The sequence below is a fragment of the Solea solea genome, chromosome 19 (genome assembly GCF_958295425.1).
Source record: "Solea solea chromosome 19, fSolSol10.1, whole genome shotgun sequence".
NCBI lineage: Eukaryota > Metazoa > Chordata > Actinopteri > Pleuronectiformes > Soleidae > Solea > Solea solea.
In genome coordinates this window covers 4335835-4361259 of record NC_081152.1, presented here as the reverse complement: position 1 = coordinate 4361259, position 25425 = coordinate 4335835, and the positions used below count along the sequence as shown (strand labels likewise).

The 25425-nt window shown below is 40.4% G+C and overlaps 2 protein-coding genes across 4 annotated transcripts in view; one reads left to right on the top strand and one right to left on the bottom strand.

Annotated features, from left to right (window-relative positions):
* Positions 1–2790: 2790 nt before the first annotated feature.
* wdr41 (WD repeat domain 41) lies at positions 2791–12503 on the top strand. The gene is made up of 14 exons (XM_058616464.1): positions 2791–2980; positions 3096–3166; positions 5059–5174; positions 6154–6202; positions 6307–6435; positions 6519–6581; positions 8018–8129; positions 8288–8350; positions 8460–8564; positions 8668–8852; positions 8954–9075; positions 10394–10479; positions 11945–12078; positions 12166–12503. The coding sequence occupies exons 2-14, from the start codon at positions 3119–3121 to the stop codon at positions 12304–12306; spliced, it is 1353 nt and encodes a 450-aa protein (XP_058472447.1). The 5' UTR covers positions 2791–2980; positions 3096–3118; the 3' UTR covers positions 12307–12503.
* Positions 12504–13484: 981 nt separating this feature from the next.
* pde8b (phosphodiesterase 8B) overlaps positions 13485–25425 on the bottom strand; it is a 76133-nt gene continuing 64192 nt past the window's right edge. For all 3 annotated transcript variants that reach the window (XM_058617468.1, XM_058617466.1, XM_058617467.1), the window contains exons 14-22: positions 25116–25280; positions 24355–24400; positions 23275–23404; positions 22135–22333; positions 21402–21619; positions 21155–21293; positions 20130–20297; positions 19868–19997; positions 13485–16700 (exon numbers count right to left, since the gene is read on the bottom strand). In XM_058617468.1, coding sequence (XP_058473451.1) covers positions 16591–16700; positions 19868–19997; positions 20130–20297; positions 21155–21293; positions 21402–21619; positions 22135–22333; positions 23275–23404; positions 24355–24400; positions 25116–25280 — 1305 coding nt within the window. In that variant the 3' untranslated portion in view covers positions 13485–16590. The remainder of the gene's footprint in view (positions 16701–19867; positions 19998–20129; positions 20298–21154; positions 21294–21401; positions 21620–22134; positions 22334–23274; positions 23405–24354; positions 24401–25115; positions 25281–25425) is intronic.

Genomic DNA, 25425 nt, shown 5'->3' with positions numbered 1-25425 from the left:
TTAGTATTATTATTATTGACACCTCTAGTCTATAGGGTTAGGGTCATCTTATGTACTTGTTGTTTTTCCGTATATTTTTAATGTATAAATATACCGATAAATGGAAAAAACTGTCTTGCATGTGCACTCACACTCACAATGACGTTGATTCTTATTCAGATTCTGATTCAAATGTGGAAGTCTCATGTTTGAAATGAATGGAAATGATGGCGTTAAAAAGGTGCCACCACACGTGTGGTGTTCCAGGTGGAGCATGGTGGAGCAGAACACAGTGAGAGGAGACAAGACCCCTTCAAACAGCTGGAGGAGGGAGAGGGATTGAATATGTTTGTCGGCTCCATTGTTAAATTACAGCTTAATTCCTTTTCCACCATCATAATTTGTTTTCCCTTACAGGCTGCAGACAGGGCTGATTCAGTTCAGGTATCACCACAGTGCAGTCAGACTCTGCTGAGTGCTTTAGTGGCCACCGCATCAGGACTTCACCTCTAAGCTGATTCCTGCCATTGGTCATGTTTGACACGGTGTCTATTTGAGGTTGGGGCCACTGCACTCAGGAACCACTCACCGTTTTATCTCCAATTCCTACTTGTTACCTTCTGTTTTTCATAATCTTTCTTTGTCTTTTCTTTTATTATCTCCTCATAATGTATGATGTTCATTTTGCCAACATGTCTCTTGGCACCGTCCTACAAATGTCCCACTAAAAAAAGAAGAGAAGCCACTGTTGTGGAAAAAGTACAAATGCATACGCAGTCTTTGCTTATGCATGACAAAGATTTAAAAAATAAGCAGCAGGCTGGTCATGGGAGGTCAAACTTGTTGAAGATTGTAGCTGATGCGATATAGTTCCTAATTCTCCAAGGTTGGGTTATGTTGATCTGCAGACTTCATGATCTCCAGAGGATGAATCTTGATGATTTTCATCACTTCTTGTGCCACCATCAGGTGGACATGTTAGATTGTCACGTACAGTTGCTACTTATTCTGTTAATTTTGGAGTTTTTTGTGTGAAATACTTGGACACATTGACACAGTTCATGTTAATCTTAAACCTGGAGACCCAGTTGTGGTTGATGACAATGACAAAACATCAGAGGCTTCGATTGAGCTGAATAACTATCAGTGTACATGTTAAAAAAAAAAAGCTCCTGTGTGTAAGAATTAATGACGTGTGATGGTGAGATTGTAAATGGAGGACTCTTCCCTTTTGCATCAGGAAACAACAGTGGCCTTCACATACCAGAGTGGATGTCATCCTTCTTCATTTGCATATAAGCTTCCTCTTCAAAATGTACGGTGATGTAAGATGGTGGCCCGGAGCTAGGCCCTTGCTTAAAATACATACAGTATAAAAGGATTAATCTAAGGCTTAAATCAATCTAAATGTTTCCTTTGTTTGTCCATCTTCTTCCTAGTGTCTAAAATTACAATGTCCATGTGGTGCCCAGAGGTTAATCCCTGACTTTATGAAACGATTGACATGATATTTCACATTCACCTCTCCCTCAGACAACACTGTCACTGTGACATGTTAATAAACTTTACTTTGCATGTCACTCCACAACACAGCTCCCGCTGCGTCTGTACATTCCTACAAATTCTTTGATTTAATTACTCAGCATAGTGACTCAGAATAAATTCCTCTGCTGCCGTCTACACATTTGACCCATTCGTTCAGATATCTGACAGGCACTTAAACAAACTGAGCATCACCCGTCCTCACATCTTAAACCCATTCCCGCCACCTCAACCAATCCCTCTCCCTAATCCTCCTCCTTTCTCCAGCTGCCCTTGAGCTTTTCTATTACCACATGGAAAGCACCTCGCAGCCCCTGACAAGCGCGGCGGATCGACACTAAATCAGAAATCAGTGCCAGCCGCAGATCTGAGCCACCATGAAGGTCACAGGCCCTACACTGCTTGTCGTCTCAATCGGGGGAGCAGGAGTAGATACAGCTAGGGTGATGTGTGACTGTGTCGGGTCTGTGTGTGTGTGTGTGTGTGTGTACAGGAGACACAGAGAGAAGAGTAAAGAAAATTATGTGGAGGGACAGCAGGTCAAAATTTATCCTATAGGAAGAGATGAAACAGGGGACTAAAAACCTGTCAGCAGAAATGCTGGAGATAAAAACACATTTTATTTTATTGTTTTTATAATTACATTCTTAATTTAGGTTAGTACAACAGGAAACACATTTGGTTATGACTGGCTAGTACTGAGGTTTGGGCCTTGTTTGATCTCATGGGATTGTTACACACTGCCATCTAGCTGCCAAAAGGAGAATCACACTAGTTTAAACAGGATCCACAGCTGACTCAAACCAATGAAGACACCTCTGCTGAAAAATGTGAGGCATTATTTCTTCACTTGAGTGTTTGAGCGCACTTTTCAGAGTATTCACATTCAATATTTAAAACTGGATAGTTTTCACACGTCCATCATAATTCAGTCTAAGAAACTATGTATATGTTTTATATCATATATCATCAGTGTATGACCAGTATGTATTTGTGTTTTTTTTCACACTTCTGTATTACAGTACTTTGTGTCAGGTTATGAATACTGAACGAAAACACTGAAGTATCGAGTCAATTTTAGCTGAGTATATGTATTTGTATTAAGACTTGCATTTAAGGGAAACACCACCCATTAAAAACCACAACACGAGGGTAAAAGTCGCCCGTTTTAGCTGTGACTAGTCGACTAAGATTGCCTGAACATTGTGTCTCTGTCGCTGTCTTTCCACTAAATGCGACAAAATAAAGCGTGTCCTGCGGTGGCTTCCGTAGTCAAAGTCACATGAATGGTTTGTTGTGGTGTCTGACTGTTATTAGTTTTTCTTTCTCGAAGCTTAAACGTCACGTTATTCACTTCTTATTCGCAACATGTGGTGATATGGTTATACAGTTCGTGTCGTGTGGGCGATAGAAGACGGAATTTTATTAAATGACAGCACCATATTTTCGCTAATGACTGGTAAGAAATCACACGCCTGTAGCGCTAGCTTGTATGTTGAGCTGTTTACAAACATGTTGTGCTAAGCTATGTTTACTGACGCGTCTGTGTTGTGTGTGTGTGTCTGTGTCTTCAGCTAAAGTTAGCTGCTAACAAACGATGCTGCGGTGGATTCTCGGTGGCAGGGAAGCTCAAGGCTCCGTGGAGGTGAGTTGATTTGTTGTGTTTGATTTACTGCACCTAAATGTGGTATCAAATGTTATATTCTCCCTGTGTTTTTCTCCTCCACAACATGTCAGATGCTAATGTTGCACAGTTTAATCTAGAGACATCATATAGACATACATACAGTGGATTATTGAACCAGTGAGTAGCAGGGCTTGGTTCATGTGGTCTAAGGTCTAAAAAAACCCACTGAGATTTTGCATTATCATAAATAATACAATAAAAACATTTCACAAATGTATGAATGTTGTGGTTTTTTGGCTTACTGTGGACCACAGGTCAAAAAGCCTCATCACTTTGTGTATTTTCTTTGCAAAACCTGAGTGTTGTGGCTTTTGTGATGAGTCTAAGCATTAGGGCTGAAACAATAACTTGATTATTTCTCCATTACCAAATTAATCATCAACCATTTTGATAATCAATTCATCGGATTAAGTGTAGTTTTTAAGAATTAAAACATGTTTTCTCATTTTCCAGCTTCTTAAATGTAAATATTTTCTGGTTTCTTTGCTCCATTTAACAAATAAATAATTAAACCTGAATAATTCTAGTTTGTGGATAAAAACAAGACATTTGAGAAAATCATTATTTTCAGGTTTGAGAAACATCAACATTTTCTGACAAATAATGTTAGTTCCAGCCATTACTAAGCATAGTGGCTTTTGACCACCTGGTCTGAATTGGTCTAGATACAAATAATATTTTGTATTTTCACAAATAAATATTGATCTCAGACAGTTGTAAATACTTAATATTAAATAACTAACACATTTTCCACCAACAACATATGGAGAATCAGCCATTCAGCAGTGGAAGTCAGTTTCCCCTATTTAACCAAAAGTTAAGTTCCTGTTTGAAAAGCTTACAATTTATGTCCTTTCATATTATATTGGCATAAAATGGTATGACTGTGCTGATTTGTCGTGAATGAGGATGTATACATTGACACCAAAAATATTTTTTCTCTTGAGTAGTTATGCCAGCTGTCAGATGGTTGAAGGCTGAACAATAAATGACCCAAGCAATCATTTCACATCTCTCTCACGGACCACCCTGCTTATTTATCTCAATTACTCATTAATCAGTTACTCAACAAATAATAAAATATTGTTGCCAGTGGTTAAAAAAGCAAAATGTTTTCCTTGCTTTTCACTCAAAGGATTTGCTGCTTTTCTTTGCCATACATCATCATAAACTGAATGCATTTGGGTCATGGACTGTTGGTTCAACAAAAAAAAACAAGACATTGGAAAATACACCTGAATTTTATATAATCTTTCAGAGAATAAATCATGATCCACTTTATAGACAAAGTCTATAGATGAACCTGTGATGAAAATCAATGGCAGCTGGGTTTGCAACTAACATCAACTAGCAACAAAGTTGTTTTCATTCTCACTAAATCTGTTGAATATTTTATCTATCGCTCATTGAGTTGTTTGGTCCATAAAATGTGAGAAACGGTGAAGAATTTCTCAAGTTCTCAATGACAACAACCTCAAATGTCTTGTTTGTCTGTAAATTATTAATCATAAAACCCGTTAAACACCCAAACTGATTTTATGAAAATAACGATGGATTACTTAATACACCCCTAACAATGTCAATCTACAACGTAACTGTAGCAGTTACATTTATTGCAATAAAAAGAATAACTTATATTCCTGAAATGGGGTGTAGTACAATGATAAAGGAAACTTGTATGTTAGGTTACAAGGCCCAAACCTCTTTTAGCCAGACATAACCAATTGCATGTTAGGTTCAGTTCCTTCCCAGCACAGTCTGTCCCTGCTGTACTTTCTCCAGCCTTCATTTGTGCTCCTCTGCACCTCCGCTTTTTGTTTGTCTGACTACTTTCCCTCTTACGTCTGCAGAAAAGCTCAGTGTTGTGCACTGGAGAGGAACAGCCCAAAAACTGGTTCACTGAGCTGCAGGTGCTGAAAGGACATTTTGACATTGTTCGATTTCTGGTGCAGATTGATGACTTCAGGTAAGCCGACCACAACCCTCGCCGCCCCCCTCCCTTTTTTCCTCATACACTCCAACCTCTCTCCTCTCTACCCTTGGCTGGCCTCGATCCCACTGTGATTGACAGGAGATCCTCACCTACAGCAAACTTACAGAGCATGACAAGAGCCCAATCATCACCACAATGCAATCGTGTGTGCACACACAGTATACAGTATAACCAAAGCCCTTTAATGCTGCTCATACACACACATTCATGCACGTGTGTTATCCTAGCTTTGTGGAAGCATGCTGCACTGTGGCATGGTACAGTGGCTCTGTGTAAGTGGTCAGATTGGGATTTATAACAGATCTAAGTGTGTGTGTGTGTGTCAGGAGGTGGAGGTCGCTTCACGCCTGACCTCCTCCTGTAATAACCCTCTTCTCTGGGTCGTGTCCCCTCCGCACACACAGGTCCACAGTTGGGGGCAAAGGGCAGAAAATTCTCTCCGGATTGCTTTTGAAGTCTGAAAATATATCCTCGACAGTTCCTTCAATTCACGTTTCATCTCTGTTTTTTTATACGCTCATCCTGTCTGTTGATTTTGCGAACAGGCAGTGTGGATGGTTGAGGGTCAAAGGGCAAGTGAAGGTGGTAAGCCTCAGGACAGGTGTTTTTTAAGACTGCTCGGGTGGAGATAAAGTTACTGGAAATGATTCCTCTACAGAAACGGAGATTGTCTTGTAGACAGTGTTTGACTAGTCAACCTGATAAAGATGAGCTGGAACACAGAGGTAGAAGAAAAAGCAAGAAAAACATGGCAGGATATAGCTTTATCTCCTCTTGTGTAGTGGAGGACAATCTTCATTTCAATACATTGATTCACCAGAAGTGCTTGTATATTGGGACAATTACAATAGTTCAATTAAATGGCATTAAACCTGTTCATGGAAACATACTGTGTGTCAAACAAGTCTGGTTGAATGAAATGACTCTTACCTTCCATCTTGTTTTTACCCAGATGTGCCTCGGCTGGGGATGATGGCCTTGTTTTGGTGTGGAATGTTGAGGTAAAATGTTACAAATTCCATTTTAATTGTAATATTTTTGTACAGAAACACACAAACATGGTGGCATGAACTACATTCATTCTTTTTCTCCATCCGGCTTTTAGACTGGTGAGAGGCTGCAGGAGCTGAGGGGCCATTCTCAGCAAATAACAGCCATAACAACGCTCATCTGTAGCGATGGACTCATGTCTCACACGTTGCTCATCACGGCCTCCTCAGACAGAAGTCTCAGTGTATCCTCTGAACACGCTACATTTATCCAAGTAGTTGTTGTTTTTGTAATTCAGAGTCACTTTACCTTAATCCTATTTGTCAGCTGTGGGACCCTGATACTGGCAACAGAGTTCAGACTGTGTCTGATCTTCAGTCTTCTGTAAAGGTAACTGACAAACCACATTTATGACATGCACCTTAAAACGTAGTAATAACAATGTGTTTATACTGTTTAAACTGTTAGATTTATGTCTGAAAAGCACCCTTCTCGCTGCTGTTTTTATAAAATTAAGCTCGCAAGTAATCAGATTAGAGGCCACTCTCTCTATTGGAGGCGTGCGTCTCAACCGAGAAAGCTACGCTGCCTTTGCTGAGAACAGAGCGCTCACCTATTTCTTTCCACAATCTCTGCGCCGCTCACAGCAAAAACACCTATATAACAGTATATAGGTGGTGAATATAGCACACCCACACAACACTTTCATTGCCTTTTTAAAAATTAGAATTAATTACACACCAATTAGTGTGTATATATATATAAGTACAGAAGCAGTGGGCAGCATCTGCTCTTGAACTGTCATGAGATTTGAACTGGTTACCCTCCTGATACAAGGGGGAGGGGGCACCACACTTTCCAAACTGTTTAATTTCAGTACAATTTTAATCTGTAGTTGAATATCTTACATATAGCCCCTGGGCATTTAGTACAGAGGCATATGTAATAGGCAATTTATAGTGTATATAGGCAGAAATTGAATGTACCACTCATGTGTATGTTTTATAATGTTATTACTGCTTTAAAAAATATTTTTTATAGCCTTAGAACAAGCCTTTTATGTGTACTTTAGGCCCGGGCCTTGCAGTATGGAGGCCACCATATTGTGCCGCCATGTTTCAACAGATGATTTCTTTAATGCCTGTCATGTAATATCTGCTGCTAAGAAGTTTTTCCACTCAAAAGCAATAACGAAAATCCTAGTTTGTTGAAGTTGGTAAGAAGCATGGGATAATGTCTTGTCTCGTTTGGGTTCTCTGTGCGTTTGCACTTTACAGTAAGCTTCGGGGGCAGAACACACAATTGCAATGAGTAATGATGAATTATTTGGCTAAACATTTCCTTCCTCACTCTGATATTTCATAGGTTGTTTGCCCCAGAAGTTATAGCAGATACTGTAAAGTGGAAGATGTCATTAAAAGGCCACCAAAATTAAACTGTCCATTAACTTGATTAGAAATACAGATTTCTATGAATTTAAAAAGTATTAGAAACATTGGCTAGTATTGGCTAATGTAAGTACTCTACTCCGAAAGCATATCACATTAGTTTGGCTGTTTTTAGATATTTTAATGCAGAAATGTTACATATTATATCTTTAACTGTAGCCCCAGCTGGAGTAATGTTAAACACACTTTGATCAGTTACATTTTCTTCTTTAATGCTGTGATGGTAATTACTATTTCCACTTTACAGAGTGAGGTTAATTACATCATTTGGAGGTTAATTACACTTTTCTTCACTGATTTATATGCGTGTCTGTGTGATGCGCGAATGTCCAAATTAAAAATAGCATGTCTTCATACTCATCTGTCTTTCTCTCTCAGTGCTTGCTGGTGCTGGAGCGGCTGTGTGTGTGGCTCTCTGGTGGGGAGGAGCTGTGTGTGTGGAACAAAGACTTTCAGCTGCAGTGTCACAGACAGAACCACAGTGACACTGGTGAGGAGAAACAAACGGGAAAAATCATCCGTCAATAACTGTCACAAAAAAAAAAACATCCCTCAGTTGTTGCACCAACTGTGTTCACCCACTGACCCTGCTGTTTGCACACAGAGCGTTTATTGTGGCATAATCATCGTATTATTGGCATTTTGCAGGAATAACCGCTTTGATAGAGCTGCCCAAGAACTGCATAGCTGCTGCGATGGATAAGGAAATAAGTAAGAGAACGATTTTGAGGAGCTCCTTCAACAGAGATGATGAATTGGTTAACACTAGAGTATTTTAATATGAATAAAGGACAAACTACATGACTTTTTTTCTTTGCAGTCATCTACAGACTGACATATTCCACCGATTCCTCCATATCTTTGGCCGAAATCCGCTGTCTGTCCGACCACCAGGACCAGATTCGAGCTCTCATCAACGTCAATGGTCAGTATCTCTGAGAGAACAAAAGCGACACCAAAGTAACCTGTCACATAGAAGTGAACTGATGTTTCTTTTGAACAAACCGAGCTCTGGTTGTTTTCCTCAGATGGGCTGTTTGCCAGTGGTTCCCATGCGGGCGAGTTGATCTTATGGGACGCGATTGATTGGAACATTCTTGCCTATGAGCACATCCTGTGGGAAGAGTCACCACCCTCTGCTCTGGCCGAGATACGTCTAGGGGCTCCCAAACCCAGCGAGATGTCCATTCAGCATCTGACCACCAATGGAAAGGTGTGAAAGGGACCTGACCAGTGGATCAGGAGGAAATTAAGATGTTATTTTGTTATTGTGAGCCCCTAAAGCAACACAATGTTTGTTTGTGGTTGTTCTAGCTCATCCTTGCAGCTGTGGGTAGTGGCCTGTACGTGTACAGCACTCTGACCAAAACAGTGGTGGCCTACAGGAAGGTGGCCCATGACTCCAACGTCTTACACACCATGCTGGTATCTGATAGGTAATGCAGTTTATTTGTTACAATATGTTTTTCATACTTGGATAAATAAATTATTTCTCATATACTTATAAATTAGGAGTTTATTACCCCCCTTAAAACCCCTACCTTTCATGGCCCGAGCTAGAAACACATTTTGTTTTTCTATTTATCGGTCTATATTTAGTCAGTATCAGTAGATATATTAGGATGAAACATCATTGAGTAATTTACAAGCATAATATGCAAAGATGGAAAGAGGAATGTAAAATGCTACAAATACTGTGAATTGTTTAGTTTTTAGTTTTTAATGTAGCTCAGGTATCCCTTTATTAATCAGGGAAGGGCCCTAAATTTGTTAACTTAGTTTAGAATAATTTATTATTAAGTGTCTCTTACCAAATACTCTTAAGTGTCCCTTTAATTATTTGTTATGTCCCGTATTCTCACTGATATTAGGCTAAACTTACTTAACAGAGTTAAATTCAAATTATAGTTATTTACTTGCATTCTTGAACAGAAAAAAACTGATTTAGTGGTTTAATGTTATGCTTGATTTATTGCTGACTTCTCAGAGAAGCCCAGTGAGCCGACTGAATTCAAACTGAATTTGAGGTGTAATAAATTTGTTAAGTACTGTACATACCAGAAAACCTTGCATTTTAATTCATAATACAAACCTCATAATATACTATTAATCAAGACTCTCCTCAGGTATTGCATAATATATTAAGGCTACCAGACTTACGAGTCAGTCCACTAGTATAGATATCGGCACTGATTGTTCCAGAGCAGGTACTAATGAGAAAATTGGGAAAAAAAACAATGTAAATAAAATTAACAAAACAAAGAAATGAGGCATTTAGATCTCTGGCATCACTTTTCCTGCTGTATATGTCTCCATACTTAAGACTTTTTTATGCAGTCTCACCAGGGAATTATGTTGAGGGATAAAACAGGTTTTATAAATAAAAAAACACTACATTTCTTAACAATAATAGCAAAATTGGAAGAACGTCAAGATCACAATAAACACTCTTCTTTACAATTGTCTTTATTTATATATCTGCCTGTCTCTCAAATACCAGTGGTAATGTACCAATTCCCCAGCATGCAGGAATGTTTAGTTTATTGTCCCAATCGTTGATTTGAATGTTATTTTTAAGCTTTTTGCTTATTTCAAACATCCTGGAGCTTAACGGAGAACACAAACAAACATAAAGACGCATGCAAAAGTGGGAGCCAGGGCACAAGTCGGTGCATGTCTGCGTGCAAACAGGAATTAGAACAGCCTGTGATGTCATCAGCTGACAGACACCGACACTGTCTCTGACTGTTGCAGCGAGCTGATGTCCTGCTCTGAGGACGGCAGCGTGAGGATGTGGGAGATCCAGGATCTGCCTTTGCCTGCTGAACCTGCCTCTGCAGGTGACATCGACACACACACACATACACACACTCACACATGCACACATTCACACATTCACACATGCAGGGCCATCTTCCCATTTCCATCTGTGAAGAAACCTGGACTACGTTCCCACTCCACAATGTTCAAAGGCTGAGGGGAAAATTGCCTGCACTCGGCCTGTATGTGTTTACAGTTGTGGGCAGTGTGGAAGTACACTAATGCAGTCCACATGTGGTATTGTGTTTATCAAAGCAGAGTGTAGTCTCCTGGCACTCGGAGATTCTGTGTGGTTTATTGAGTGGGGTGGTCTCAAGACGAGTGTTTGTTTGTGCGGTCGTGTCCGTCTTTGCCTGCCTGAGTTGTGCTGCAGAGTTGTGCTCATTCTGAATACATCGTTGGCTGCAGAGCAAAGAAGGGGCTGCATCATCTGCTTCTCATCACCAGAGACGAGTTCTGGGTCTTGTGTTGGCTTTTTTTGTCTCTCTGGCCAACCAAATACCAGTCACTTGCATCTCCTGCAGTCTTTAAAGGAAACATTTGGCGTATTTCAAACTGGAAGCTTTCCTCCAAATTGCTAATATTGATAATTTTCACACAGCAAAGTAATGTGAAATGAGCTGCAAACTGAAAAACACAGTGTTTTTTTGGATAAACTTGCAACTATTCAGTTTTTCTAAGCTCTGTGGAACAGTTTAGCATCTTTTAGCATGTTGTTTTGGTTTTAGAAGCCACAACTACTGCTGTTTTTGTTGACTGTCATTGCTGTCAGTGATATTTTCAGCTGGTGTTTTCAATTAAAAACAGCAGCACTACATTTCGCTGCCTCTAGTTAGAAAGCAGCAGTGAAGTACGTAACATTTAAGCCTAGTTCACAGCATGCAATATTTTCACTTTTTTAGTTGCTGACTTTGCAACTCTTTGATAATGAGTGATCAGCAGTCATCAGTCATTACATTTAAACTCTTCACATAGACAATCAGACTATTACAGTTGCTCAAATACATGTGTTACTGGAAGTTCTTTCAAATACAATGAATGCTAATCTTTCTACCTACAGCTTTTGCAATATCGATATGAAGGTTGATGTAATCTGTGTTGCCCCCTCACGTCATAAAAATTGACATTTTAGGTTCAAAGGAAGAAACTTTCATGTGTTTTATTAGCCTTATTACCTCCTAATTGTGATTATGGGTCTTGCCAATTTTAGATTATCAGTTATATAAATATGTGGAAATAAGAACAGAGAAATGCAGTATTACACCATCTGCACAAGCCTAAAGCCTGATTTCTGGCTGAAAGTGGCTAAAAGTTGTATGATCTGGATCCATGTCAGCTATTGTGTAATAATTTGATCTCTTGTTTTAATAAAACGTTGATTGGAGCAGCTTTCAATTCTGAGCTTAGTCAGTCAGCTATAAAAATCAGTATCCCCTCAGCCGTCGTAGTCGATGTCCAGCTTTAAATTGATTATTTTCAACTCAGGATTCTTTGGGATGTGGACTTTTGGTCGGTCCAACAAACAGACCGGCCCCCCGTCTAAGAAGATCATAGAAGTCCCCAACATCAGGATTCTGGAGCTGACAGGTGACCTGATCGGTCACTCGGGGGCAGTCCAGGTACGATCACATGCAGACATACAGTATAATTGATGTGATGTGACAGAAAAGTAGCTTAAAAAAAGAATCCCTTTGACCTTCTGGCAGATGTTTGTGAGCTTCAAGGAGAACGGTCTGGTCACCTGCTCCACTGACCACCTGCTGATTCTGTGGAAGAACGGAGAGAGACAGTCTCACCTCCGCAGCCTGGCACTGTTCCAGAAACTGGAGGAGAATGGAGGACTCTGAACTTTAAACTTTGACTCGCTGCCTTTTTAAAAAAAGAAGAAGTGGTAGGTTAGTGGTGGATGTTGATCATGGATAATTTATATGTATAAATGTAATGATTGTTGTTTGTGTTTACTTATTATTTAACAGCTTGCCTTTTGCACGAAAATCAGTGCTTAACATAAATTTGTATCAGTAAATACCTCATCTGGAAAACAGACACATTGTGATGTTTTTTTTTATTTCCAGCCTGGTTAAAGCGCTGTGTTGTCTTTGTCTGTAAGGGTCTGTCATGGCTTGGCTGGTACATGTATGTGCCACTTTGTTAGGTACAGCTTTTCTCTTGATTGCAGTTCAATATGAATGGCTCCGACATGAGTTCTTCCTTTTTCTTGATAGGAATCTTGTCAGTTAAAGTTGCAGTCTGTAACTTTTACTGATTTTTATCTTGTCTTTCTACTTCTGTGGTCTTTATGAGCAGTTGTAGAGTACATGTCGTCATTGTGTGAACCAGAAATGGTGCAGTTGTGATGTAGCGTAGTGAGCGTTTGTGTGTACACAGCAGCAGTGCAGGGGTGGGCAAGGACAAGAAGCATTTATCTGATCAGACTAGGGCTGTAACTAACGAATATTTTCATACTCGATTAATCTATATCAGAAAGTGTTAAAAAATGTCGATCAGTGTTTGTCAAACCTGGAAATGATGATGTTCTCAAATGTTTTGTTTTGTTCACAAACCAAAATGATTGAGTTTTAATGATTTCTTTGTTATATGGAGCAAAGAAACGAAGAAAATATTCATATTTACAAAGCTAAAATAATTAGAAATCTTGTTTTATTCAAGACAAAAAGCTTTAAATCGATTGTCAAAATAGTTGACGATTCATTTAGTAATCAATTAATCGAGTAATTGTTTCAGCTCTAGATGAAACTACTGAACAACTGGGTTTTTGTTGCTGTTGCCTCCGTCTGATATGACATAAAACAAATTAGCTCCTGTGTGCAGCGTGGGAATGTTTTGGGGTGACAAGAGATCTGGAGCTTTGGAGTTAATCATTTGACAATGGTTTGAAATATAACAGTTGGCACTATCAATTCTTACAGATATGAGGGTGATATCAGTGTCATTTCCACAAGGGCAAATAATCATATTTTTTGACCAGTGTCCAAAAATTCCTCCAAACGTTCATGTAACATGGTCATATTTAAAGAATGCTTTAATCGTCTCTCACAATACATGTGTGTTTGACAGGAAACATCAAAATAAGACATCATAAACCAGAGCAAAATACATTAAATCTTGACATGGTAGGTTTTTAAGTGACCGACGGAAAGCTTTTGTCACTACTTACATATGCATGAGGCAGTAAAACACACATTTAAGTTCTCATGGCCCGACGATGACAATGAAATGTCCTCTTTGAAAAATAACTTGTATATTACTTCACTTTCTAGTTATTGTCCTGTATCGATGAAGTACACGAAAACACAGAGTTGGCACGTCGTCGACGTCGCAGCCACGGCCATCGTTGGTGTCGAGGATGAGAGGGAGTGGAGAAACCGGTGAAAGTGATGAAGGCTTGTGATTACGTAACAAGCAGTTGTACAGTCTGATTCTGCCTCCAAGTGAGTCTGACCTAATTTATAACATTACATACCAGTCGCTGCTCTACACAGGAAAAGGCAATGTAAATCTTTGTGAATAGAAATCTAGCAAAAATATCTTCATGAGATCTGGTGATAGCAGTGAAACATTCAAATCTGGAGCCACATTTCCAGTCACTGTAAAAAAACAAACAAAACAAAAACCCAACAACCTGTTTTTTGAGAGGTTGGAAACCACCCCTGCAACATTCAACAGCCAAAACAAAAGCGACACACACAGATTTGTGTAGAATGCAAAGCAAACATGATAAATTGGCTGAGTATTTACACACAAAAAACAGCAGTTTTACGTCAGGTAGTTTTACAGTGTATTGCAACATGAGCAGAATGGAAACAGAGACGAGATTAAGGCGTCGATTAAGACCTTGATCGTCATAACAACACTGATGAAGAAACTGAACGTGGACGTGACCAGTTTTGTCTCTTTAAAAAAAAAAAACGACGTGAAAATCAAAGCAGACAAATCAAGTATGAGATTCACATTTGAGCCGACTGCACCCGATTCTCTCTCCACGTCTTAAAGAGAAATGAAGGAACATCAGGGCAGTGGTGACAGGACTATTAACACTGACATGCCAAGTCAACTCAAAGCTGTAGCACAGACCATAATGCAATGTACCCGAGGTCTTTGTCTTTTAAATATCTAAAATACTGTATTTATGGCTTTCTCTTGTGTTCTCTATATCAGAGGAGGAACTATTTCAACCAAAAAACAAACAAACAAACAAACAAACAACAAAACTTGTTTCTGGAAGTTTGACCTAAGAATAAGGCACCTGTTGCAAGCTTTCTGTGCCTTTGGTTAAATCTCTCATGTGCATTTCCTTCACAAACACACACATTATATACGTCACTCATGACAGTCATTGAAATCCATGGTTACAACAACTTGTAATGGACAGAAATGAAATTATGCCGTTTTCCCCAAAGGATCATTGGATCATTTTTGCGCGTCTACAAATCTCATTTACATTTGGTGGTAGTGCTTTTCATGTGGTCAACGTTCAAAACAAAAAGTGCTCTGAAAAATACGTAAATGAATGAGTCAACACATTATAATACTGTTAACGAGTACAGCTCTCATATATTAAATCTGAGAGGTTGTATATTTGTTCAGAATTATAATAAATTATTGTCGTTTCCTCTGCTGTTCCCTGTGGAGCATTAACCAATTTCCTGTGGATCTGATCCCAATTATCACTCTCCCTTCATACCATTATTTATTTGATTTTTTTTGGTCGGCGCTCAACTGCAAAACCCCAGTTTGACCACTAGGGGGCAGCCACAGAACATGGATCCTGTGATCTGACAGCCTCTTGTTTGACACTTAAAATCCAGATAATTTGAAAATCATGTGCAACAACATTTTTTCCCCACTCTAAAGAAAAAGAGCCAATTGCTGCAAGGTGAAAAAAACGAGAAAAAAAAAATCAGTTTAACAGAAACCATGTGAGAGACAGAGCTGGTTAGAGAGTTTCGAGCTGGTCCAAACATGGATCTGCTGCTCCTGCGAGGTCCATTTCCAAAGATGAAAGATTTGTACACTGTACTAACAGTTAGTATAGCATCAGTGGAAGGCTTATTGTTCAGATACTCACAAGTCACATTTGTTTTGACTCGTTTGCGTCTACAGTTATTGACACAGAGCTATGCTTGTAACCGATACCTCCAACTCAAACAAGCTCAGATACAGTGCAATTCTGTTCCTCCGTTTGTTCTCATATACAAACATCTCAACTGGCTTATTTCACTAGTGCACAAGAAGACCACGATGCAGAAGAAACGGAAGATTTCTTAGTGTGAGATACTTCACTGCCTGTTTCGGTAACTTCATGACCCTAATCCTAAACATCCTCCTCTGTGTATGAAGTTCTGTTCACTGGTTCACTTCTTCTCCCTAGTACCTGGGCTAACTTTAGGCTGGAGGATGGAGGTTAAACACAGCAGGGACTTCTGATTGGTAAGAATTTGGTCCTAGACACGTGTCAGAGTTTGTTTTGTGCTGCTGGTCGCACCTCATACAAGTGAGTCATTCAAACTAAGCACCTTCACAAGTTGGCACTTTGAAAATGAACTTCTGAGTTAACACACATTCACTGGCAGGTATGAGGAGAGGTCTTTCATCAGTATCTTTTTAGCTTTGGTCACCGTTGTATTCACCATGTTTCATTTACAGCAACAGACGGATGAAGAACTAAAGGGTTTTGTTCAAAGGAAAAGTAACACCTTTGGGGTGGGGGGTGGGGTTAATCTGTGATCAAGCAAGAGGAAGATTAAAATGAAACTGTCAGGATCAGCTAAAGTGCAGGTTTGTGGTTTGTTACACTGTGTGGTACGGATTGTCAGGTGAGCCGCGAGGCCCGCACAGTTTCATCGAGGTGCTGTTAGGAGAAATGAACAGGGTGGCAAAGTGGCAACACACCGTCGACCGGGGGCCTCGAATGACAATCTATTCTCTACTGGCAGAACAGCACGTCCAACTGGAACCACGCAAGAACAGAGGCTGTGATTTGAGAGGGAAAAAGGGTGTCCCAGTGTTCATCGTGGCCCAGTTGAGACAAACCGTTCCAAATGCAGGGCTGCACTCACTGTCCTGCCCTGTTCTGAGTGATGGGTGAGAGGAGGCAAACCAGGAACTGGTCAAGAAGGGGAAGGAGGGCGCAGACTCTTGCACTTCATCTCGTCCAAGTTCTTCCAGTACTTGTAGTTGTCTGACAGGTGCTCCATGAGACCGGGCAGGCTGGCAAAGGCTGTGGGGAAACGGACAGGACAAGTGAGTTAAAATGGACACAAATGAAGTATAATGCTGTGGTTGGTTGAAATTATAGCTTTGTAGCTTTTGAACACCACTGAAATAGTCTTTACTGTTACTCTATTTTGGCTGTGAAATATACATTAAAAAAATATAAAAATATACATTATTTATTTCAGTTCAGATTAAAGGAAACATCCACTGATTTTTTTTTTACATCAAAATCTGCTTAAAGGCTTTAAATAATAATATCTAAATAATTACAAAACGTTAATGTCTCCAGCAGCAGCAGCAGTCTGGGTTGTAAAAATGGACTCAAATAATGTCATTTGAACAAACACTTGTAGGCTAAAGGTTTGGCTTCTACAGGCATAGAATCACCAAAAACTCCAATAGAACTAACAGTGATCAAGTTTCCCTGTGGGAAATGACAAGGACAATGAATGAATGTGTTAAAATATCTCCTTTAATGAGTGTAAACTGACTGTAGGACTTTAAAATATAGTGTGTAGTGTAACAATAACAATATTTCACATTGAGTAAATTCCAAAATGACATTGATTTTCTATTGACACATTAACCAGGTAAAGCTGGGCTCTGGTTTATTTTTTACTCTCAGTTGTTGAAATTCTCTTCACGTTCTGATAGCCATCAATTAATAAAGTTGTCTAAAAAAATAAAATGATATACAACTAATAATTTGCCTTTTATAATGTACTTTAAAGGCAATGACCTTGCTTTGCGTAAGCAGCCATCGTGCACCACCATATTTTGACTAGCGGAAGCTTATTCGACAAACAAAGATGAACGTCCCCCTTTTTGGAATGCAGAGGCCACCGTAGTTCCCTGACACACTTGGGAAAGAGCCCTCTGTTTGTTACAGTCTCACCATCTATGTCGCATACAATTCTTACACACCGGACCTTTTAATAGTCAGCTCGTTTCAAATTCTGAATCAAAAGCAATAATTCAGGGAAATAAGAAACTGCTGTAGCCTCTGATTATCTTCCAAGTGAACGAGACACACACAAAAAAAGTTCTGTCCACTTAGATAACATTACGAAAGAATGTCCTCAGGGCCAGAGCAGACTGGAGGAATGAGAACATCAACAAGCAACTCTTGTGGTGCACAAATGGGCATGTAAGTATTATTTTAAGGCAGACTGGGAAAAAATGTGGCTCCATCTTTCATTCCTAAATGAGTATCTTGGCAGAAACAGATAATACCTATAGCCTGTACTGACTGTACTGACTGTACACACCTGCATCTTCTTGTTATCATTACACACCATCTATTGAGCATGAAGATGTATTTGTGTGAGGGTGTAGTTTGTGGCTAATGTGTAGTGGAGTGTGTATCCTCAATTACCCCCTTAACCCACGTTGTTTAAATCCTCATACTTGCAGAGGACCCACGCTGCATCGCAGGAGCTAACAGTGACCTCACCGTGACCTGCCGGTGACCCCGGTGAACCGCATGTGTGTTTTTGTGTTGATGTGCAAGTGAAGTTCTGCTTGACTGCTCGTCCCTCCCCAAAGCCAGTGATCATAAACCCCCATCCCCTCTGCTATTTTCCCAACTTCCCTTCCCCTGACGCCCTCAGTTTCTCTCCATCCCACTGGCATTTGGAATCTTTCCGTGACATCAGAGCTGTGTTGACAGTAAACAAGTCCCCTCTTGGGAAGTCTTAACTAAAAGGGAAAAATCAGTGGGAATGAGGAGCTACAAGCACCACATCTCCTCTTCTATTCGATTTGTTTCTGTCATTTCCTTGACTGCAATTTGTCTTAAAAATAACATAGTATCTGAATGTGGTAATGTAATAATAATAATGAGGCCAACTTGACTGTCTGCATCTTGATAAGTTCTGCTTTATCTTAACTAAGTGTCAAGATACTCAGCTGGAAAGACAAACGTCTCTGGGTGTACTGTATATTTCAGGAGGAGCCAGTGTTGAGATGGTCAGCACATGAAGTCAATTAGCAACAGAAAAAAAACTACATTTCACTGTTCAGTTGGAACACAACTCGTCCAGAACAACATCTCTGCAACGACTACAACAGATCACCCAGAGATATTCGTTCATGATGCTAAATGGATACATTTTACAGAGAAAATGTAAACTTTTGGAGCGTTTGCTTTGACAAAGTGAGAGTGACACATGGTTGACCCGTGGATCATTTATGTCTTAGATTATTGTGGGCAGGTTGAAGTTATGTGAGATAATGATGCATGATAGATGAGGCAAACGATTGTGCTTGTGTGGATGATGTTAGAGTGAATTCAGTACACATTTACAGCATCCTATTTGGAAAGACTGGGAAGATGGTGATGATATCGTGCCACAACGCAACTTTACTGAAGCCAACTGCCATAAAAAAAAATACCAACCACGATGGTATATTGAAAATGAAAGCTAACTATATTCATAAAGTGCTTTTGTAGTCTAGAAGGGCTGGAAGAGGTTAAAAAAAACCTTAAACACTCAGTATGTTTCCATTCACAGTTAAGCTATGGTAATTGGACTCTGTCCTTGTCCCAGTGTTCAAGTGCAGCGGGGAAATCGATATGTTGAATTCAGTCTTTTCTGCATCCGCAACACTAAGTGGTGACACTGTATGTCCAATTTTAACTTCTCAGTATTAATACTTTACACAAAAGACAGAGCCTTTCATCCATGCTTTGCGTTACTCTGACATTGATAAATTCAATTTAGTACAGTTTCGGTAGCACAAACATGTTTACGTGTATTTTGAAAAGTCTGGTTTAAGTCAAACTAACTAAATTTATTTGAATATTTTTTTTTTCAAATGTCATATGAATGTAACGAAGGTTTACCAATGTGCCACAAAGTATGCAGTAATGAAAAATCCCCAGAGACGATGACTTTCTCTGGAAAAACAGGTACTCAGTTCTTCGAGAGTAAACAAGTGAACTTGCAAACCTGTCTGACAAAAGACACATACAAGCCTGACCTTTCACTAACGTCATCAGATTCCATGGTAAAAATGTACAGTATGTGGCTTTATTTTGGAACATGCGATCCCACTTGAAGTTGAAGTGGAAAAGGAATTGACTCCACAAGCCACGTATAACAAGCAGAGATGGAAATCAGTGGCAAACAAACACGCTGCAGAGACTGCAACAGAAAATATTGTTCTTACCATCCCAGGCATCAAACATATCAGTGATAAAGTAGTCCATGAAGGAGATCTGAGATTTGGGCACACTGCAGGTGTTCCTGTCGAACACTGGCATCACCACTGGCAGCCCTTGTCTCTTCTCCTCATCTGTCTACAGGGCAAACAACAACAAAATCATCAAGTGACAGCAGAGAAAATAAATGAACACTCAGTCTACAGTTGGCTCTTGGAACAGTTAGAGGCCTTAAATAAGATCAATTCAGTAATTCTTCTGCCCACAAACCTGTGCAAAGTACTCCTCTGAGATCCGTCCAGCCCATTCGATGCAGAGCTCAAGTGGTCTGCACGGGTTGGCCACATCTGCACATTTGATCAACATCCTCTTTATCAGCAAACGATTTTCTGGAGCGTTCTTGATGTTCGCCTGTCCATCACAATCACTGTTGATACTCTGTAAGACAGGAAAAGACATAAGAAATTCCTAGAAAATAACAGACTAAATGCTTGTTTCTTCCAGCTTCTCCCTCTCTTGGGGTCATCACAACAGATGAGCTGCATGGATTTTTTTTAGAGTGGGTACCTTGCTCCGGGGTACCCTAGCCCAATTACAAGACCAATTCCCTTTCCACTCGGCCTTGGGCTGCTGTTACCAAATGTCTTGCTATTATTAACATTCTGCGTTCGTATATCTGCTAGATCTGCGTTACATAAATTGTGTCATCCACCCATTCCCGCAATGGTTGGCATGGAACCTAGGTAGACAAATGCGAGCACACCTCCAGTTTGAGTCCACGCACGGTCGACTGCACATGCTTCCCCGTAGGACAACACTTTCCTTTCCAGTTGGTGGTGCACTCATGTTTTGGTCCAAAGAGACACAAAGGAGCCAGTAACCATTGACGGTTGCTTGAGATTATGTAATGGTTTCCCTTATGAAGGCAAACTCCTGGTGGTAAACCCTAGCACTGGAATGGAATATGAGATGGAGTTCACAGAATGCTTGACTGGCGGGCACCCGTCTTCAGTTTAAGCCGCACCACTGACACGTATGCGCATGGGAAATGCGAATCGACTCTCCAGGGATACAGAACGTGGAACCCTTGAGTCAAATCTCTGGATAATGTTTGAGTGTGAGAATACAACAGGAGAAGCTCTGGATAATCCACCCTGAGCAAGTGGTAGTGATCTGGATGCTCCAGAGATTCTCCTACTGTTTTTGACAATCTCCAGTTGTATTTGTCATATGTGAATGGTTAAGTCATTGTCAAAAGTTCATGTCTGAAATTGGCAAAGACCACAGATACTTACACTTGTGCTGGTCTCTTCTATGGCAGCCATTGGTTTATTGATGCTGTTCACAAATTTGCTGACGTGCTCAAAGTGCCTCGTCATCTCTGTGGCCAGGACCATGTCGATGATGGCCTGCCGCAGTGTTCGGAACTGATTCCTGTCACCAGGAAAGAGCATGAAAAGGACAGAGAATCATTTGCATTGCTGTAATGCTTGTACATTGATGGTTACAATAAAACGGCACCAACTAACTGCTGCTGCAGACCTGTCTATGTTCTTAAAGATGTTGCTCTTGCTGTCGCGGACAGTGAGCTGGAAGGCGAGGGCTGCGTGGTGGCTCTCCAGCACAGCAGTGTCGTTGTAAAGGATTGCCAGTTCGCTGCCAGCGTTACAGAGGAAGGAGTTGGTCCTGCCTGGGTGATCCACATCGTGCACTGTGGCTGCTATCAACGCCGCCACCTCATCCAGCTGGTCCAGACTACTCTGAATAAGACCGAAGAAACAGAAGCTAATGTTGGCGTACTGAAAACAAGACAACGACATCTGACGACATCATCATTTCGAGGTTTGGGAAACACCAATCAATATTTATCGAATTGCTGTGCTTCCTTCAAACATTAAAGCACTAACACATTCTTGCAAATATTACAGTTTGTCCAGAGTCACTGTGAAATTTCGGGAAGTCAAAGTTACTTAGTGACAATACAGAAAGAATATACTGCTACGGCAGATTTAAACTTGACAACAGAACGACAAAGGCGTTACATTGAGGAGACAATTCGAGAGCGCTGGCCATCATTGTCTGACTTTTATCAGCCGTTCCATTCATGCTTCATCAGTGTCTGATTCAATAGCTGTTTATCACACAGCATATTGAGTATCCCTTCAAAGTGACACTCGATATGCTGACCCTCATGCTAAAACCGCTTACAACAGCAAAATGTGTGAGTGTGCACGTGTGCTACCATTTCAACTGTGCATGTTTTACTTCCTCTAACCTTGACTCTCTCTTTGCGTAGGAAGTAGGCAGTAGCGTGCAGCACGTCTGCGGCGTGAGTGGAGTTGTGGTACGCATTGGACGAGTGGTAGCTGGCCTCCATGACCTGCAGCCAGGAGCGCAGCGTGGCTTCGGAGCAGTTGAGGAACTCGCACACTCCAAAGCTTGTGAAGATCTTCAGCCCGAGGTAAGTCAGCGGTCTGCAAGGGTCACAGAGTGAATCTAAATGGACAGTGCAGGTTTAAGCAACATAAAGTTTACTTTTGATTTATCGGTCTCAAACGCATCCTCATCTACTTTCAAGCTTTTGTTTTGGAACATGATGTACAACCTAAAACGGAGAACTGGTGGTTCAAACATGAGCACAGCTGACTTTCTGTGGATCAAATTTGCTTTCTTAGATCAATACCACTTGTATCTGTCCATGTAGTAAGTGGCCGCCTGCAGCTTGTTAGCTTATATTAGCATAAAGACTGTGGAAAAAAGTGGAAAGTGCTCCGAGAATACATACCTCTGCCCACACTAAGATCCAGATCTGCACCAAATTCTACCTCTTCATGGGTATTAGTGCCCGACATACGTCAGACATTAAAATTAGAAGGGTACCCAGTTTGAATGTGGAGGCAGAATAATGTATTTTAATGACAATTCCTTTCAAAAGGTCAGAAATCACCACGCAACGCGCAATACAAAAACAAATAATTATTGTATTCATCAGATCTGTTTGTTTCTTTTCTTTTTTTTGGTTTTACTTGGCTCCACTAAGTTTCAAGAAAATTAGTCCAGTGGTTCTTGTGTAATCCTGCCTCCTTGGCAGCGCTCTAAAGTGAATAAAAAACAAATGTAGGTGATTTACAGTGGACTATGTGAAAACCTGTTTCTGGAACCAGCAAACTGCAAGTCTCTGTGAGAAGCTAAGCTAACCATGTTTACTGTGTAAACGTGACTAACATCAGTCTTCTCGTCCAACTGGAACCAAAAAAAGTCTGGTACTTTAATGTATTTTACAAACAAAATCTAATGGAATGTATCTACATTTTCAAAGTAGAAAGACATCCACTTTCCAAATGATAGACAATTTCCATGCAACAAAGGGTTCATATATTGTTTTTCTGAACCTCCTTTTGGCCTTTTTTTGTACCTCTTGTGCGTAGCTGCCTCCAGCTCGAGGATGTTGAACTCCCAGCATTCCTCATCATTCAGCATCTCTGCGATGGATGGAGGAACGTCATTCAGAGTGACCGGAATGGCCAGCTGGCTCTGACTCATATCTGTCAGATAGACACGCACACACACACACACAAGGTGATTTCACCATATATGGGGCACATCATGAGAAAGCTTTGTGTGAGATTTGATAGATAAATACCAAATTTGGCTCTCTGAGAGTATATATACAGTATATATACATGTGCAAACACACTGCTTAATTGTCTTACTGAGTGACTCTGGTCGTTTCAGACTATGGTAGAAAGACAATGTATGAAAAACAGTTTCTTGGAAAGAAGGCTCTTAATTTAGATCTTCCTTCCTTAAGTGCTCTTGTGACTTTAATAACCGTAACCGTAGCATTCACATTCTAGGAGGATAAAGAACATTGTGAAGCTTTCAGCATAATAATAACCACCTTTAACTTCATCTTTATTCATGAGATTCACTCATGTTTCATAATCCCTGTGATGAAGGAGAACCACAGGCCCAAAACGTCTTCTGCTTGCTGTTAACGTGAACATTAACTGAGTGATGTTTGCCTTGTCTTATTCATCTTTCATACCGTCCTGATTTGTCTCTGATATGTCGGACAACCTGCATCTTTATTAGTACATGGAGTGCAGTTATGTCACTTTGTTCCCAGCAAATCTCCAGCTACATTATCACTCGCATCAGCCATGATTAGTGAACATGGCTTGAGCAGTATGCAAGGCTAAGAGGTAACCATAATCTATCCATCATCCATCCATCCATCCATCCATCTATCATCTCCTACTAATCCTTGAGCTGACATTGGGTGAAGGGCAGGCTAACCCCTGGACAGGTCACCAGCTTATCACAGGACCAACATACAGAGACAAACAACCTCACACTCATTTGCGTGACATCCACCATTTTCATACCGTGTGCTGTCAACCCAAGCTGACTATGGAGTGTAGATATACAGCACGCATGTACATGAAATGGTCAGTGGCATGTTGTGATGATTCTTTGGATTTTTACAACTTACTTTTGCAGAAAACATATTCATTTCCAGAGAGTCTTCGAAGCCCATCCTACACAGAAAACAAACAAACAAAAACAGGTTACATTTAGCTCCATAATTTAGAAAATAATTGTTGGTTGATCCCTGGGCTGCAGGATGCAGATCCCGTTGCGAGGCTATTACTATAATCATTAGCAGTTGTAGTATTGTCATCATTATTATGCTATGATTAAAACTGATATCAGTATAACTTCTTTTTAACAATCTATGCTATTGCGTGTATAAAGGACATTGTAGTACTTGAAACAGAAACTGTCATATATCTGCTCCTGGTCTCTAACATCTGTCTCTACCTTGTCCTTTCTGTCCCCCATATTTGCTTTCACCCCAACCGGTCGAGGCAGATGGCCGCACAGCTCTGAGTCTGGTTCTGTCAGAGATTTCTCTCCACTGATGCCTTGTGTTTGTTCATAATGTGAATTACTGGGTTTCTCTTCTCCATATAATATTGTACCGTACTATGTACAGTGCCTTGAGATAATGTATGTTGTGATTTGGCGCGATACAAATAGAATTGAATTGAATTGAAACTTCGTATACTCGATAATTGAATTATCATATACATAACACGGCCACACATTGAGAAAAACAACCATTCACTCTCACACTCCCACCTAACAATTTAGAATTTGCCTAATCCCCAAATCTGCATGTTTTTGGACTGTGGGAGGAAATCGGAGAACCTGGAGAAAACCTAGATAGTGAGTATTGACAGCACTGCTTACACTCATGAGTCCCCCAACCAGGTCGTTGGTGTGGGGGTCGTCTTCTTTTGAGGCCAGCTGTGGGGAGTAGAGCTCAGTGGTTCTCAGGATCTCCAACACGCGATCCAGAGCCTCGGCCACTGTTACTGGACTGCTCTCCTGAGCTGCATTGATGATGTTAATTACCTGGGGAACACGTGGGGGCCGGGAGTAAACATGAAAACTATAGTTGCAAAACAGTTTCTACATATTTAGAAACACACAAAGAGGCCTCTGCAAGGCACGTCACAACAGAGTGCTCTTTTCTTTGTGCATGTGTCACTGAGATGTG